The sequence below is a fragment of the Lissotriton vulgaris genome, chromosome 11, assembly GCF_964263255.1.
Source record: "Lissotriton vulgaris chromosome 11, aLisVul1.2, whole genome shotgun sequence".
Classification (NCBI taxonomy): domain Eukaryota; kingdom Metazoa; phylum Chordata; class Amphibia; order Caudata; family Salamandridae; genus Lissotriton; species Lissotriton vulgaris.
Window position 1 is genome coordinate 122238054 of NC_141699.1, and position 15961 is coordinate 122254014.

Genomic DNA, 15961 nt, shown 5'->3' on the forward strand with positions numbered 1-15961 from the left:
CCGAGGGCCTCAGGGTCGGTGCCGAAGACGAAGTCGTCCGACGCGGCTGCGTCGGCGCCGAAGATGGTCGCGGTCGATGACCCGAAGAAGGCTTCAAAGAAGCGTCAAGGCGATCCCAAGGCTCTGGCTTCGCCGGCTCCGGCCGTCGGGGCCAAGGACGGTGATGCGTCGACTCCGAAGACGGTGCCTCTCGCCGACACCACTCCCAAGTCTGGGAAATCGCCCGAGACGGTCAATCCCTCTCCAGCCCTATTGAAGAAGGTCGAGGAGTCCCTGCAACGGATTCGGAAGGTCGCTGTGCTTCCCGAACCGGAAGAAGGGGTGTCGAAGCCCGCGCTGAAGCCGTCAAAGGCACAAACGCCTATCCGCTTCACCCTGCCGCCGAAGTCGGCGCCGAAGGCCTTCGCTTCGAAGCATGGGGCTGGCGTGCCCTCGAAGGAGGTGTTGACGCCCAAAGCGTCTCCAGTGGTGTCTAAGCCTCGGCTCCAGCCACTTGCGGAGGAAGAACGTCGTGAGGTCATCATCGACGCCAATACCGGGAAACTGTCCCTGCTCAAGAGGAAAATCACCACGGAGCCGGTGTTGGAACATTTTCGCATTCCTCTCAAAAACAAGAAGGACTCTGCGGGTACTTCAGCACCTTTGGCGCCGGCGTCTCCAAGAGACCTGCCGCGTTCACCAACTCATTCCAACGCGGGGGATGGTGACGAGGAGGAGGTCGAGTACAACTATCCGGCGTACTCGGATCCGGAGGAGGAACATGAACCTTGGTCTGCCGGAGGCGACCCTGAGGACCCGCAGTCGGGTCAAGAACCGCAGCTCTTTGCGGCGAAAACTTTGCCGACGGAGGACTCTGCAGCCTTCAACGCTTTGATCGAGAGAGCTGCAGCTAACCATGATGTCGAGCTGCACTTCGATCCTGTGGATGTGGACTTTTTATTTGACACTTTCTCTGTGGCTGAAAAGTCAATCAAGACTTTGCCAATGCTCAAGGGAGTGCTCAAGCACACGCAGGAGGTCTTCAAGGAGCCCACTCGGGCACGTGTCATCAATCCACGCATTGATAAGAAATATAAGGCAGCGCCCTCGGATCCAACATATATCAAGGGACACTTGCCACTGGACTCTTTGGTTGTATCCAACGCTCGCAAGAGGGCGAACTCACAGACAACTGGTGACGCTCCTCCCCCAGACAAAGAGTCAAAAATATTTGAGGCCTCAGGGAAACGGATTGCTGCACAGGCAGCTAACATTTGGCGCATCTCAAACACGCAGGCCCTACTTGCATGCTACGATAGGGCTCATTACGACACCCTAGAAGCACTGCTGCAGCACTTGCCTGACCAGTACATGGAGGCAGGGGAAATGTTAATGCAAGAGGGAAAGCTCATCACAAACGCTTCCATCAAATGTGCGCTAGATGTGGCTGATACAGCCTCCAGGGCAATCAACACTAGTGTGTTGCTCAGAAGACATGCATGGCTTAGGATTTCAGGGTTTAAACCTGATATACAAACAACATTCCTGAACCAGACGGTTAATCCTGACCATTTGTTTGGACCCGAGGTTGATGCGACGCTTGAAAAAATGAAAAAAGATACAGACACTGCTAAGTCTATGGGGGCCCTCCAGTCTCAGCAGTTTCGGGGTGGTTCCTTTCGCCGCTCCAATACCAGAGGCACCTCAAGGGGTCAGGCATCGCAATCCACCCAGTACTACAAGAGCAATACCCAAACCTCATACACCAACAAGGGTAGAGGTGGCTACAGAGGCAACAATGTCAAGGGCAGGGGACGTGGAAACAGCTCCAGGTCCACCGCCGCCAACAAGCAGTGACGTCTTGTCACTGCCCCCCGACCACATAACACCGGTCGGGCGGAGACTCCAGCAGTTCCTGCCCGTGTGGAGATCCATCACCACGGACAGGTGGGTCAAATCTCTTGTCCAGTACGGTTACTGTCTGGAACTTACTTCCACTCCACCAAACATACCTCCAAGAAGCCGTCCTATGTCCGGCGAGCACTTGCACTTGTTGCAGCAGGAAGTTCAGGTCATGCTGCAAAAAGGGGCAATAGAGCTCGTCCCACTACAAGAAAGGGGAACGGGGGTTTACTCTCTGTATTTTTTAATCCCCAAAAAGGACGGATCTCTCAGACCCATCCTGGACCTCAGGCCCCTCAACTGGTACATTCTCTCGGAGCACTTCCATATGCTCACGTTACAGCAGGTACTCCCTCTGCTTCAGCAGGGGGACTTCCTGGCTACGCTGGATCTAAAGGATGCATACTTTCATATCCCCCTGCATCCTTCCCACAGGAAGTATCTCAGATTCACGATTCAAGACCAGCACTATCAGTTCAGGGTTCTGCCGTTCGGGGTCACCACAGCGCCAAGGGTTTTTACAAAGTGCCTGGCGACTGTGGCGGCGCATCTACGACGCCAGAACGTCCACGTCTACCCTTATCTGGACGACCGGCTCATTCAGGCAAAAACAGAACAGCAGTGCGCCGACCACGTGTCCCGCACTATTCATCTCCTGCACGATCTGGGATTCTCTCTGAACTACCCGAAATCCCATCTCCAGCCCGCCCATGTACGACAGTATCTGGGCGCGACGATAAACACTCTGGCAGCCACTGCGCAGCCAAATTCAGTGAGAATCGCCAGTATCCAAACGCTGATCCAACGATTCAGACCCCAACACTCGCTTCCAGCGAAAGTGTTCATGCAGTTGATGGGCATGATGGCCTCCTGCATCTCCATTGTCCCGCACGCGAGACTACATATGCGTCCGCTTCAGGAGTGCCTAGCACGTCAGTGGACTCAGGCTCAGGATGGGCAACTGACAGACCTAGTGTTGGTGAGCGGTCGGGCATACAACTCTCTGCATTGGTGGAATCCACAAAACCTTTGCAAGGGCCGACCATTCCAAGAGCCTGTGCCACAGATTATCCTGACGACAGACGCTTCTCTCCAGGGATGGGGAGCGCATGTACTCCACTACACAGTGCAGGGACTATGGACACTACAGCAACGGAAGATGCACATCAATGTGTTGGAACTGATGGCAATCTTCATGGCCTTGAAGACGTTCAAAGTACATCTGTGCAACAAAGTCGTGTTGATCCGGACGGACAACATGACGGCCATGTACTACATCCAGAAGCAGGGAGGCACACACTCTCCGCAGCTGTCTCATCTGGCTCAGAGCATGTGGAAGTGGGCCATTCAGAGGAACATCTTCCTCATGGCAGAGCATCTCCCGGGCAAGGACAACCAGATGGCGGACCTGCTCAGCAGGCACAGCCATCAAATGCACGAGTGGGAGATACATCCATCAGTACTCCAACCGTACTTCCAAAGGTGGGGTCATCCAGAGATAGACCTGTTCGCCACAAAGGAGAACGCAAAATTCCAAAGCTTCGCCGCCAGGTTCCCACACCCGCAATCACAGGGCAATGCGATGTGGATGAACTGGTCAGGCAGATTTGCGTACGCTTTTCCCCCAGCACCTCTGATACCGCTGGTGGCACGCAAGCTCAGGCAACACTCGATGACTCTCATCCTAGTTGCTCCAACGTGGGCTCGCCAACCATGGTACACCACGTTTCTGGAACTGTCCGTGGTACCGCATCAAAGGCTACATCTCACACCCAGCCTTTTGACGCAGAGCCATGGCGACATTCAGCACCCAGATCCGCAACAGCTCAACCTGGCGATCTGGCTCCTGAAGTCCTAGAGTTTGGCTACCTCAATCTTCCCCCCGATTGCATGGACATCATTCGGGAGGCAAGGAAGCCCACTACTAGAGCTTGTTATGCGGCTAAATGGAAGAGGTTTGTCATTTACTGTGTTAACCACGATATTGACCCGCTAGATGCTTCCATTCAAAACATCATTTGTTACCTGTTCCACCTGTATCAATGCAATTTGGCGTACTCTTCCATCCGCATTCACCTGTCTGCTATGGCAGCATACCTCCAGAATAGGCAACACCTGTCACTTTTTAAGGTCCCTGCTATCAAGGCTTTTCTGGAAGGACTCGAGAGAGTCATTCCACCAAGGACCCCACCAGCTCCAGAATGGAACCTCAATGTGGTTCTTACAAGACTGATGGGTCCTCCCTTCGAGCCACTGCACTCTTGTGAGCTTCAGTTTCTGACTTGGAAGGTTGCTTTCTTAGTAGCAATTACATCGCTACGGAGGGTTAGCGAGTTGCAGGCGCTCACCATCCAAGAACCTTTCTTCCAAGTGCATGCTAACAGGGTTGTACTCCGCACTAACCCTAAATTCTTACCCAAGGTTGTATCTCAATTCCATATGAACCAGACAATTGAGTTGCCGGTGTTTTTCCAAAACCCGGAGACGCTGGCGGAGCGGATGCTCCACACCCTTGACGTTAAGAGAGCCTTGATGTACTACGTGGACAGGACAAAAGATTTTCGCAAAACCAAGCAGCTTTTTGTTGCTTTTGCCACACACCACAAGGAAAACGCTATCTCCAAAGCTGGGATCGCTAGGTGGATCGTGAAATGCATTCAAATCTGTTACGCTAAAGCTAAACGCACTCTCACTATCCCACCAAGAGCCCACTCCACCAGGAAGTTGGGGGCCTCTATGGCTTTCCTAGGTAACATTCCCTTAGAAGATATTTGTAGAGCAGCCACATGGTCTACCACACATACTTTCACTAAACATTACTGTGTAGACGTGCACTCCAAACAGCAGGCAGCTGTTGGTCAGGCTGTTCTCAAAACACTTTTTCAGACTGCTGCAGCTGGCACGGGCGGCCGCCGCTAATGGAGGGACTGCTATGAATTCTATGAACAGATATGAATTCAGCAGCCCACATGCCTCGAACTGCAAATGCTACTTACCAGTATGCATCTGTTCTTGGCATGTAGGGCTGCTGACATTCATATCGCCCACCCTCCTCCCCGGCGCCTGTAGCAGCTGCAGTATTCATATATATATATGCTCATAGCATGGTCATCACTCACATACTTCACTCCATCTCTGCCAATGGCTAAAAACAATCTGGGGATGGAGGCGATGCCCATGCGCACTGTAGTCCAGGGGAGGAGCCACCTATCTCGTGATACTTCGAAGACTCTTCCAGGACAACAATGTGCAATCATCCGGACCCAACACTAGGCGGCGATCTATGCACAGATATGAATGTCAGCAGCCCTACATGCCAAGAACAGATGCATACTGGTAAGTAGCATTTGCAACACTATACCAGCTTGGATTCTCCGTTCATTGGTAGAAGTCACCCCTGGAACCGGAACAGGGGAAGGTGTTCTTGGAGGCAAAAATAGATTCAATTAAAGGGAAAGATTTCCCCATGACAAGAGAATAGCAGCACTGCTGAAGGAAATACAGCTATACCACACTGAGGACAGTGTGGAAGCTGCAAGGAAGGTTGGCTTCTGCATCTATTTGATACCAAACATATGACTACACGTGAGTTCATTTCAGGAATGGCTATACAAGCACAATAGTCACAAGCAACAGGGAGTTGGGAAGATCTAGTGGTTGACATGCAGAGGATACAGGAAGAGATAGGATGGTGGAACACAGTGAACATAACACAAGGAAAACCATTTCCACAACCATCCAGATGGGATGGGGAGCACACATGAACAACCTCCGAATAAGGGGAGTGTGGAAAGAGCAGGATGCTATACAACACATCAAAATCCTGGAATTAAAGATTGTTTCTAGCCTTAAAAGCCTTTCAGAAAGAGCTATTTGGGAAAACACTACTGATATAGACAGACAGCACACCCACCCTGTTTTATGTAAACAAACAGGGTGGACACAATCAATACCCCTCTCAACATTAGCTCAACAATTGAGTAATTGGGCAAATGAACATTGTAGCAATGCACCGACTGGGAAATTGGGAACTTCAGAGATGGATTTCTCTACAAGACCCCAGAACACAAAATGGCAACGCTTCACCTCCAATCAACACTGCGAACAGTCCATTGGGAAGGGAATATGGGTAAACTGGTCAGGGATATTTGCATATGCCCACCCATGATACCACTATTTCACAAGGTGATCAGCAAATTCAGAATCGGCAGCATGAAGTTGTTACTAATTGCTCCACAATGGGCAAGACAAACCTGGTTCTTGTAAATAAAGGAAATATTGCTGAAAAAAATAAAAAAATTGCCAAAAAGACAAGATTTGTTAGCAATGCAAGAAGGAAGTCCTTAAGCCTGGCAGCATGGCTCCTGAGGACTTTAAGTGTTTGAACACCTAAAGTTGGTGGAGAACACAATGGCAATCCTTAAAGAGGCAAGAAGGCCAACCACTAGGAAGTTTTATATGGCAAAATGGAAACGATATTCACTATGGTGTCTTAAGGAAGAGCTATTCAAAAAGAACACAACGGATGAAACGGTGCTAAGGTACTTAACACATTTACTGGATTGTAAGATGACCTATGCATCACTGAAGGTTCACCTAGCAGCAGTCGTAGCATATACAAGGGGGCACATTGGAAACCTCTTCACTTCACCAGTGGTCAAGTGGTTCCTAGAGGGAGCAAAATTAATCGCACCCCCAAAGAAGGTACCACCTTCTACTTGGAATTTAAATGTGGTACTCTCTCAACTGATGAAGGCACCATTTGAACCATTACATAAGGCTACACTACAAATGCTCACACTAAACAGCGTTTTTGGTGGTCATAAAATCACTACATAGTTAGTGAGTTACAGGAACTAACATTACAGAAACCTTATTTACAAATGCATAATTAATTAATTAATTAATTGCAGGTTTATATAGCGCTAGGATCGACTCCCGGAGGAGTATCTCCGCGCTTCGACCGCTGCGAAACCCTTCCTGGCTTCCCTGAGAGATGGTCCCTTAGTGGGTATCTCCAGGGTGAGACCAGGCATCCCCGGCGGTCTGGTGGGGCCGTTAGTGAAGATGAGGCAAGCTAATGCCCAGAGTTGCCGAGTGTGATCGCTGATCAGAGTGGGCACCGAGGCGAGAGAATTATCGAGTCCGCTGACCCTGGTCCGAAAACCTGCCGCATCGGGAATCGAACCCTGGTCCCGGGCCGTCTCTGCTCTCGGGTCTGCCGCCTCTAACCAGTGAGGACAAAATCTTCACGAGAACGATCCACAATTCATGCTAAAGGTGATCTCGCAGTTCCATATAATTCCAACCGTACAGATACCAAGTTTCTTCCAGAGACACATGCAGAAAGAATGTTCCACACCCTAGGTGCCAGAAGGGCAGTAATTTATTATATTGAAATAACTAAGGAGTACAGTTAAATTAAACAACTTTCTATAATTTTCAAGGGAGACCAGTGACCAAGAAAACAATTGCAAGATGGATAGCACAAACAATACAATTGTGCCACAAAAATGCAGGAGAAAAATTACAAAGGGCTCGAGGGGCACATTCTGCAAGGAAGAAAGGAGCCACTATTGCCATTCTAGTTATCACAAAACTTCAAGACATTTGCATGGCAGCAACATAGTCTTCAGTGCACACGTTCACAAAACACTACTTTGTAGATATTCAAATGAACAAGAAAGCTAGTGTTAAGACAAAAGGTCTTACAGCATCTATTCTCAAATCATCTTAATCTTCAACCCAGCACTGTAGTACCAAACCGCTACAAAATCCATGCACAGTATGTGAATCCAGAAAAGATTCATGCTGCAAAATGTATAGTTTCTTACCGGTCGGTGTAGTTTTGCATCTTGAAGAATTTTTGGGATTCACAAGCGAACCTTCCCTCCTCCACAAATGACGATGAAACGAGGTGGGAGGGAAAAAAAAGTTTGAAAAAAGGAATCTGAAGATGGCGATCAAAGGTGGGAGCTTCCGGAGGAAGCACAGTGACATCACAACGGGACACAATATGGAGGTACGTCGACGCCCACCAGCAAGAAAGAAAAAAAAAAAGAATAAAGAGTAGAAGGACATAGTTAAACAATTCCGGACCCAACCACTAGATGGTGGAATAATGCACAGTATGTGAATCCAGAAAATTCTTCAAGCTGCAAAACTGCACCAACAGGTAAACTATACATTACACAACATCATTCCAGGGCAACAACTTATGAGTACTGTGCCCCCTCCACCTTCAACCCTACCACAGCGACACCGGCAAAGCCTCACCCATCTCATGATCCAAAGACTGACATTGAGCCACAACTGCCAACCGACTGCTTCCGAAACATCTAGTCACGGCTTGGAGCCGAATAAACGGCCTGGACAGCAGGTCGCCGATCCGAGCCCCTCAACATCGGATTTAAGCCATCCTTCGGCGCCAAAACACTCCATATCAGACTCGTGCAGCCTTTAGGCACCAAAATCTTTGGAACCGAAACAACACTCCAATTTGGCATAGAAAAATCAGCGTCTGAACCAAAACCTTCGGCCCCTGCCTAAATTGACATCAGAGCTGACGAAACACACATCTTCGATGCATTCTCCAGACATTGTGCAACTAGTATACTCAAGATACTTAATCAAGAAATTGACACCTCTGCAAAATCAGCTGATGGTTCATCCAGATACAGGACACCAGGCTTCCCCATTCAAGGAGACAGCCTGCTAAAAGGCAACTGTCTTTTGAGGAGGCAGTTGATGTTCCTGTTCCTCGGAAGGAAAAAAGAGGGTGGATTAAGCCACTAGTCCACTGCACATCAGTCCATCACCACTGCCTCCTGTGCACACTCTTGTCACCACTACTGAATCATCAAAGGGTTCACTTCACTCCTTTACATGAGATTAGGAGGAGGGTGTAATCAATTTTCAATACCACCTTAGATTACTGGGAGTCATATGATGCAGATCAAAACAAAACACAGATCTCTATCATCAAACCTTCCCCCCTGATGACACCACTACTTATAAGTAGGGCAGCCACTTCCACAAAGTGCCACTCCACACTAAGCCACTAGAGGACGACTTTTAATCAGAGACTGTCTTGTCCTCTCAGCTTCTGACCCAATACATCCCTATGCTCGAGGTTTTGCCCAGGCACACTGAGGACCTTTTTAATGACCCAATTAGATCCAGGGTTATTACTCTCAGGTTTGATAAGAAATATAAACCTTCCCTAGTCGACCATGCCTATATATCAAGGGCCTGCTTATGCCTGACTCCATAGTGGTGGCTACAGCCCGAAAACGGGCAAGCTCTCAAACATATTGTGAGGCACCCCACCAGATAAAGAAAGTAAAAGTATAGATGTTGCGGGTAAGAGATTGGCACCACAGTATGCCAACCATTGGAGTATTGCAAACACCATTGATCTCTTATCACGCTACGATAGGTTATTATGGAGGATATTCTCCAGCATCTCCCATAGGAACATAAACAAGCATTGGCATAGCCAATAGGTCTTGCCTTTTGGGACTTTATAAGTGTTTAGCCAGAACATGCCTTTTCCACGTAGATGCCTTTACCTCGCATGCAATGTCTTCAAGCTATGTTGTAGAGCAGTGTGGCTGCTGTGCATCATGTTGAAAAGTTATAATACAGTGATACTGTGTCCACATCTCATGCCACACATTAAATGCCTCCGCCCCTGAATGCATTCCCGTAAACTCGCCCCCCTCTGCAGGTAACTGGTGCTCATGTGAAGGGCTCTGATACCTTTGGGTCGAGTTTTGCAATATACAACTTTAAAAAAAACATGCTATGTTATCACAAGTGCATTACAAACCGCTAAAGATGATGATAACAAAATAATGACAATACTACTTCTATCGATGACAATGTGATAGTAGAAATATTGCAGTTACTAACAATAATACTAATAAAACAGATGATAAACTGTTGCAGTGACAAAATAATGACAATATTACTGCTATCGCTGACATTAATGTGATAGTAATAATATTGCAGTTACTAACAATAATACTAATAAAACCGATGATATACTGTTGCAGTGACAATACCCCGTGATCATGAAAGGTTTTCCCGGTAACATAAAAAAGACTTCACATTGCCTCCTCGCTCATAAATATTTGCATAAACAGCAGCGCCTTGTGGCTCTTCCCATTGATCAGGGCGCTGTGTTATTTCCCTAGCCACTAATTTAGTTCTGAATCTGCCATTATTTGTCTAAACACAGCTGACCAAGCAGAGCCGGGTTTTAACCTCTTAAGTGCTGCGCCTATACCAGCGGCCGACAGCACCGCTACCTCGGGAGTGCTGCCGTCGGCCGTTGGACGTTCCAGCTGCACCTGCGCAATGGAACGTTCAGCACTGGAGCTGGACGTTCCAAAGCAGCTAAGGTGTTAAAGTGGCTTTATGTTTTGATAAATTTGATCTGCTTGAAAAGTATTTTTTACACCAAACGCAGAGCTCAATGGAACATGCTGAAAGAACCGTTTTAATGCATTTTGTTGGAAATGTGTGAACCAACTGAATAGCTTTTGTTCCTTAATAATTGGCTGTAAAAGTAGATGGAAACATTGACATTAGATAAGGAAATGCGCGATGAGAAAGGGACATTCTATTTGGGCTGCATGCATTAATATTTACATCTCCCTAGCTGTAATACAGGCGCTCGGGATGGGTGCAATGATGAAAAAAAAAATTACATTGTAGTTATCTGATATATTTCATTTATATGTCTGCAAAAGCCTTAGCTAAAAAACCCTTCAAAACTCTTATTAAATATACCAAACTAGTTGTGCTCTGGTCCTAACGGGGAGTAATCCCTGAATGAAGCTGTTTTCTACACACTGCCTCCTAAATTTACCACGGACCATCCGTACAACAGGAGTAGGTGTTCACACGCTGTGCAAACAAAGGGGAGGACCCCCCCCAGCCCCTGAATGGGATCAGCTAGTCTGGAGTCAGACATTTAGATGTTTAATTTGCAAATGGATGCAGGCGATAAGAAATGCGAGCTGTGGGGCTCGCTGCAATCAGTTAAACTGCTGACAGTAGCTAACAGAAAACACTTTGGAGTCTGGTTCCAGGAAAGGATGCCCTGGAGAAGTGTCACATTTTAAAACCAACGGCTCTGCCGCTTTGCAAGTGAAAACACTAACGTTTCCAGTGTTCACGGACATGCCGCTGTTGTTCTTCCTCCTTGTTTGTGTCTGTGAAAAGTTTCTCATTTCTGTATGCAAAAAAAAAAGAAAGCAAAAAGCCCACATAAAACAACAAGCGTGGCCGCGAAAGTGAAAGCGACCACGCTGTGTTTAATTAGTAACATGATCCACGACAAGGGAGGAATGCAGCTGCCAGCCTGCGCGGCTCGGCTCACTCCAGAGAGCAAAATGCCGTGGCAGTGAACATTTGAAGAAGAGGTGGGACATGCACCGCCTTAGGCCATTTGCGTGCTTTCATTACTAAAAGAGACACGCAAAGGCCAATCAGATGTGTAGGAGGAGCCCGACCCACACAGAGAAGTTTTGAGCCCTCATAAGAAGCCTCTCGTAGACAGCGCATGCGCGCTGCGCTAGGCTCGACCTATAAAAAGGCATACCAGATTTCTTTAGAGGGCAAACTCCTATCCAACACAACCATACGATACGCACTTGAAGCAGCTGATACAGCAGCTAGAAGCATTAATTCAAGCCTCCTTCTCAGGAGACATGCCTGGTTAAGGATATCCTGAAACCTGAAATTCTGCGAACTTGTTAGCCCTCCCACGGCAAACATCTTTTTGGGCCCGAGGTAGATTCCCTTCTAGAGAAGATAAAAAAGGATAACAAAACAAAAGTGATGGAAGTGTTGCAAACACAAGCCAACGTGGCTCCTTTCGCTGCTGAATCTATCACGGAAACCTCCCCTGAGGCATCCACCTCTTATAACACACGCACTCAGTTAACCAACCCAAAGGATACTATAGGTTCATATATGGGAAAACATACTCGAGGTAGAGGAGGTTTTACCAAACCTTCCACTTCCACCACCAAGCCTTTACTTGCCCACCATTACCCCGATCACATTACACCTGTCGGAAGACTACAGCAGCTCTTTTCCACATGGAGTATTATCACATCCGACTAAGGGGTGTTGGATATTATCCAGCATAGTTATTGCCTGCCTGGAACTCACTTCCACACTTCCAAACATTCCACCCTGCAGCTAGAGACTGTCATTTAAAGTTTTTTCACTTTACTTCCTTATCTCCAAAAAAGGATGGGTGTCTGACCAAGATCAAGATGTAATTCTGCTACTACAACAAGGTGACTTCATGGTTGCACTGGACCTAAAGGATGCCTTCTTCCACATCCCAATTCACCCAGCACATTGTCAATACCTCAAATTCTTGCTAAATGGACAACATTTTCAGTTCAAAGGGCTTCCATTCGCAGTCGACACAGCCCCAGGCAATTTACTAAGTGCTTAGCTATAGTAGCAGTTCACACAGGCAAAACATCCATGTTTTCCCTTACCTGGATGATTGGCTCATTAACAACAAATCTCCTCAAACCTGTTTACAACACACTGAAACTACCATAAACCTACTCCAACAACTAGGTTTCACTACCTATTCAGTCAAATCTTGCCTGCGGCCCCTTCAAATACAACCTTACCTAGGAGCCATCCTCAACTCACACATTGGGATAGCTTACCCAAATGCTGCAAATTTTCAATCTTTCAAAGCACTTATTCCACAATTTCAACCTTATTGGCAAATGAAGTGAGAAATGTCATTCACCTCCTAGGCATCATGCATAGCCATAGTACCAAATGCCAGACTCAATATGCACCCTTTGAAAGAAAACTTAGCGCATACATAGCGCATCAATGAACTGAAGTAGAAGGTCAGCTACAAGATCTAGTTTTGATCAGCCAACATGCATTACCACACTGTGCAGTGGAGGAATTCTAACAATATTCTAAAGGGACTGCCTTTTCTAGACCCAGTTCTGCAGGGAACCATAGCAGCAGGCTCATCACTCCCTGGTTGGGAAGCGCACTCACAGGAAGTTACTGTACAGGACCACGGGACACCCAGTCAAACTAATCTCCAAATCAGTCACCTAGAGTTGCTAGATTCTAGAGTTGCTTGCTGTTCATCCAGCAGCTGAAAACATTCCTTCCCCACTTCTCTGTCAAAGTGGATCTCATGAAAACAGACATCATGACTACCATGTATTATCTGCAAAAACAGGGGATGAGGTTGTCTCAGCTATCTCATGTAGCCCAGACCGTCTGGAGGTATTCTCTCTGACACATTTACCTATTAGCACAGTAACTACAGGGGGTGGGCAACGACTTAGTGAATCTCGTCAGCGGGAGACAACAAGGCCGCAAGTGGTAACTCAACCCACATGTCCTCCACCTAGTCTTCCAACATTGAGATCACCCAGGCATAAATGTATTTTCCACAGCAGAAAATGCCAAGTCCCCATCCTAGTGGCTCCCACATGGGTCAGACAACAATAATTCACCACACTACTAGAACTCTCAGTTCCACAGCAGGTACTTCCTGACTGGCAGGACCTTCTAACCCAAAATCAGCGAGCAGTAAGACATTCAAACCCCTGATCTCTCAATTTTGCTCTAGAGGTCATAGAATTTGGATACCTAAATCTACCTCAACAGTGTATGGATATTCTTTAAAAAGCAAGAAGACCCACTTCTAGAGTCTGCTATGCGACAATATGGAAACGCTTTGTTCTCTATTGCCATTCAAAGGATATTAACCCTGAAACAGCGAAGCCTCAAGACCCTGTCTGTTACCTTCTCCATTTACAAATCTATGAATTAGCCTTCACTTCCATAAGACTACACCTAGCAACAGTTGCAGCACATCTCCAAAACAGGGAACAAACTTCTATATTCAGGATTCCTGTCATTCAATATTTCCTAGATGGCCTTAAATTTGTGCCTAGTGTTCCTCCAAAACCAGCTTGGAACATCAGTGTTGTGAAGTAGTGAAGTAGTGTGGCTCACTGGTTAGAGGCGGCAGACCCGAGAGCAGAGGACGGCCCGGGACCAGGGTTCGATTCCCGGCGCGGCAGGTTTCTGGACCAGGGTCAGCGGACTCGATAATTCTCTCGCCTCGGTGCCCACTCTGATCAGCGATCACACTCGGCAACTCTGGGCATTAGCTTGCCTCATCTTCACTAACGGCCCCACCAGACCGCCGGGGATGCCTGGTCTCACCCTGGAGATGCCCATTAAGGGACCATCTCTCAGGGAAGCCAGGAAGGGTTTCGCAGCGGTCGAAGCGCCTTGGGACCCTACGGGTAAGTAGTGCGCTATATAAATGCCTATACATACATACATACAGGTCCCCCATTTGAACCTTTACATTCATGCACTTTCCAGTTTCTATCCGGGAAAGTGACTTTTCTCATTACGATCACTTCACTCACACTTGTCACTGAGCTTCAGGCATTAACTCTAGAGAAAAAAAAAATTCCAACGTCATAGGGACTAAGTGATACTACATACCAACCCTCAATTCCTTGCAAAAGTGGTCTCATAGTTCCACTTAAATCAATCGGTTGAGTTGCCAACATTCTTTCCATGACCCGATTCTGTTGCGAAAGAGCTTTACTCGCAGTGGATGTAAAAAGACCTCTCATATATTATATTGACAGAACTTAATAATTTAGAAAGACACAACTATTTGTTGCTTCTTCAAAACCACATAAAGAAAGGGCCATCCGTAAAGCAAGCATTTCACGTTGTATTGTAAAATGCATCCAAACTTGTTACGCTAAATCTAAACTAACTTTACTTATCCCTCCCAAAAAGGGAGCCTCCATGGCCTTTTTCTGCAATATACCCATGGCTGACATATGTAAGGCAGTTACAAGGACGACATCGCACACATTTACTTAACATTGGCTCGTTGACGGGTCATGGCATCTACACAACAATGTGGGCCAAGCAGTTCTCCGTACATTATTTCAAACAAACGCAACCCACAAAGGTCAGCCACAATGATGGGAGGAAAACTGCTTTACAGTCTATGCTAAGCTTGTGTATCTACAGCCACATATGCCATCAAATGGAAAATGTAACTGACCCAGTGAGCATCTGTTTGAGGTTATCTAAATTAAACATCATACTATTTTTGCACGATCATCTCACTAGGATACATCATCCTTCACACTCAATCCTCACCTGTCAAGTGGTAAACAATCTAGCAAATGGAGTCAAGTACCATGTGTATTGCAAGGAAGATGAGGAGGCACTACACCTCGTGACTCGAAAAACTTTATCGAAGAAAAATAACTTGCACACTGTCGTGCCTAACTCTAGATGGCAGACTTATGCTAAGCATATGAATCCACTGCACTAAATGCCACAAACAGATGCTTACTTGGTAAGTAACATTTTCCATCCAGCACAAGGAAAACATTGCATGCAATACACTTCTGCTTATTCTGGCTGCTTGCGTTTCAAGGTCACACCTCTAACATCTTGGCCATTCACATTGCTCCCCTTCTGGTTCCAGGCCTTATCACCGCACGCTGCTCTCAGTACTACTCAACCGTTCCTGGCGAGTGCGTAAGCTGGCCCAGCAAACTGTCAAGAAGCTGCTCTCTTCACTGGGTGGTTTTCGGCTTGCAGATGGACTCTTGGGAGAACTTAAAACTGTTCTGAATACTCATAAGGTATGTTCTATGGAAATTACCCCGTTTAGGTGTTTATATCCACCTCATATCTGTTTAGTCTCTTGGGCAGTCTCAATAGTCTTCCTCCGGCAGCAGCTCTAAGCTGACTCCTTATGTTGTTTTTAGGACTGGCCTGATAGCACAGCTGTTTGCTGATGCAATGTTTCTAATTTACTTTAAGTATAGAGTGGACGTTGTCTGCCCAGTAAACTTTTACTCTCTTACCCTAAACTGTTGGCTATTTGATGTATTATTCCACCTTCCAAGAAGTGCTTCCCACTGAATACATGAGGTACTATTTCACATCTTGCAACTTAAATTGATCATCACAGTTTGCCACTTTGAATGGTTTATCTACAATATGCATTCTG

At 46.9% G+C, this 15961-nt stretch overlaps 1 protein-coding gene across 2 annotated transcripts in view; it reads left to right on the forward strand.

Annotated features, from left to right (window-relative positions):
- The window catches only part of GCN1 (GCN1 activator of EIF2AK4), a 746722-nt gene that overhangs the window by 287446 nt on the left and 443315 nt on the right, over nt 1–15961 (forward strand). For both annotated transcript variants that reach the window (XM_086942874.1, XM_086942875.1), the window contains exon 18: nt 15431–15590. In XM_086942874.1, the coding sequence (XP_086799000.1) occupies nt 15431–15590 (160 nt within the window). The remainder of the gene's footprint in view (nt 1–15430; nt 15591–15961) is intronic.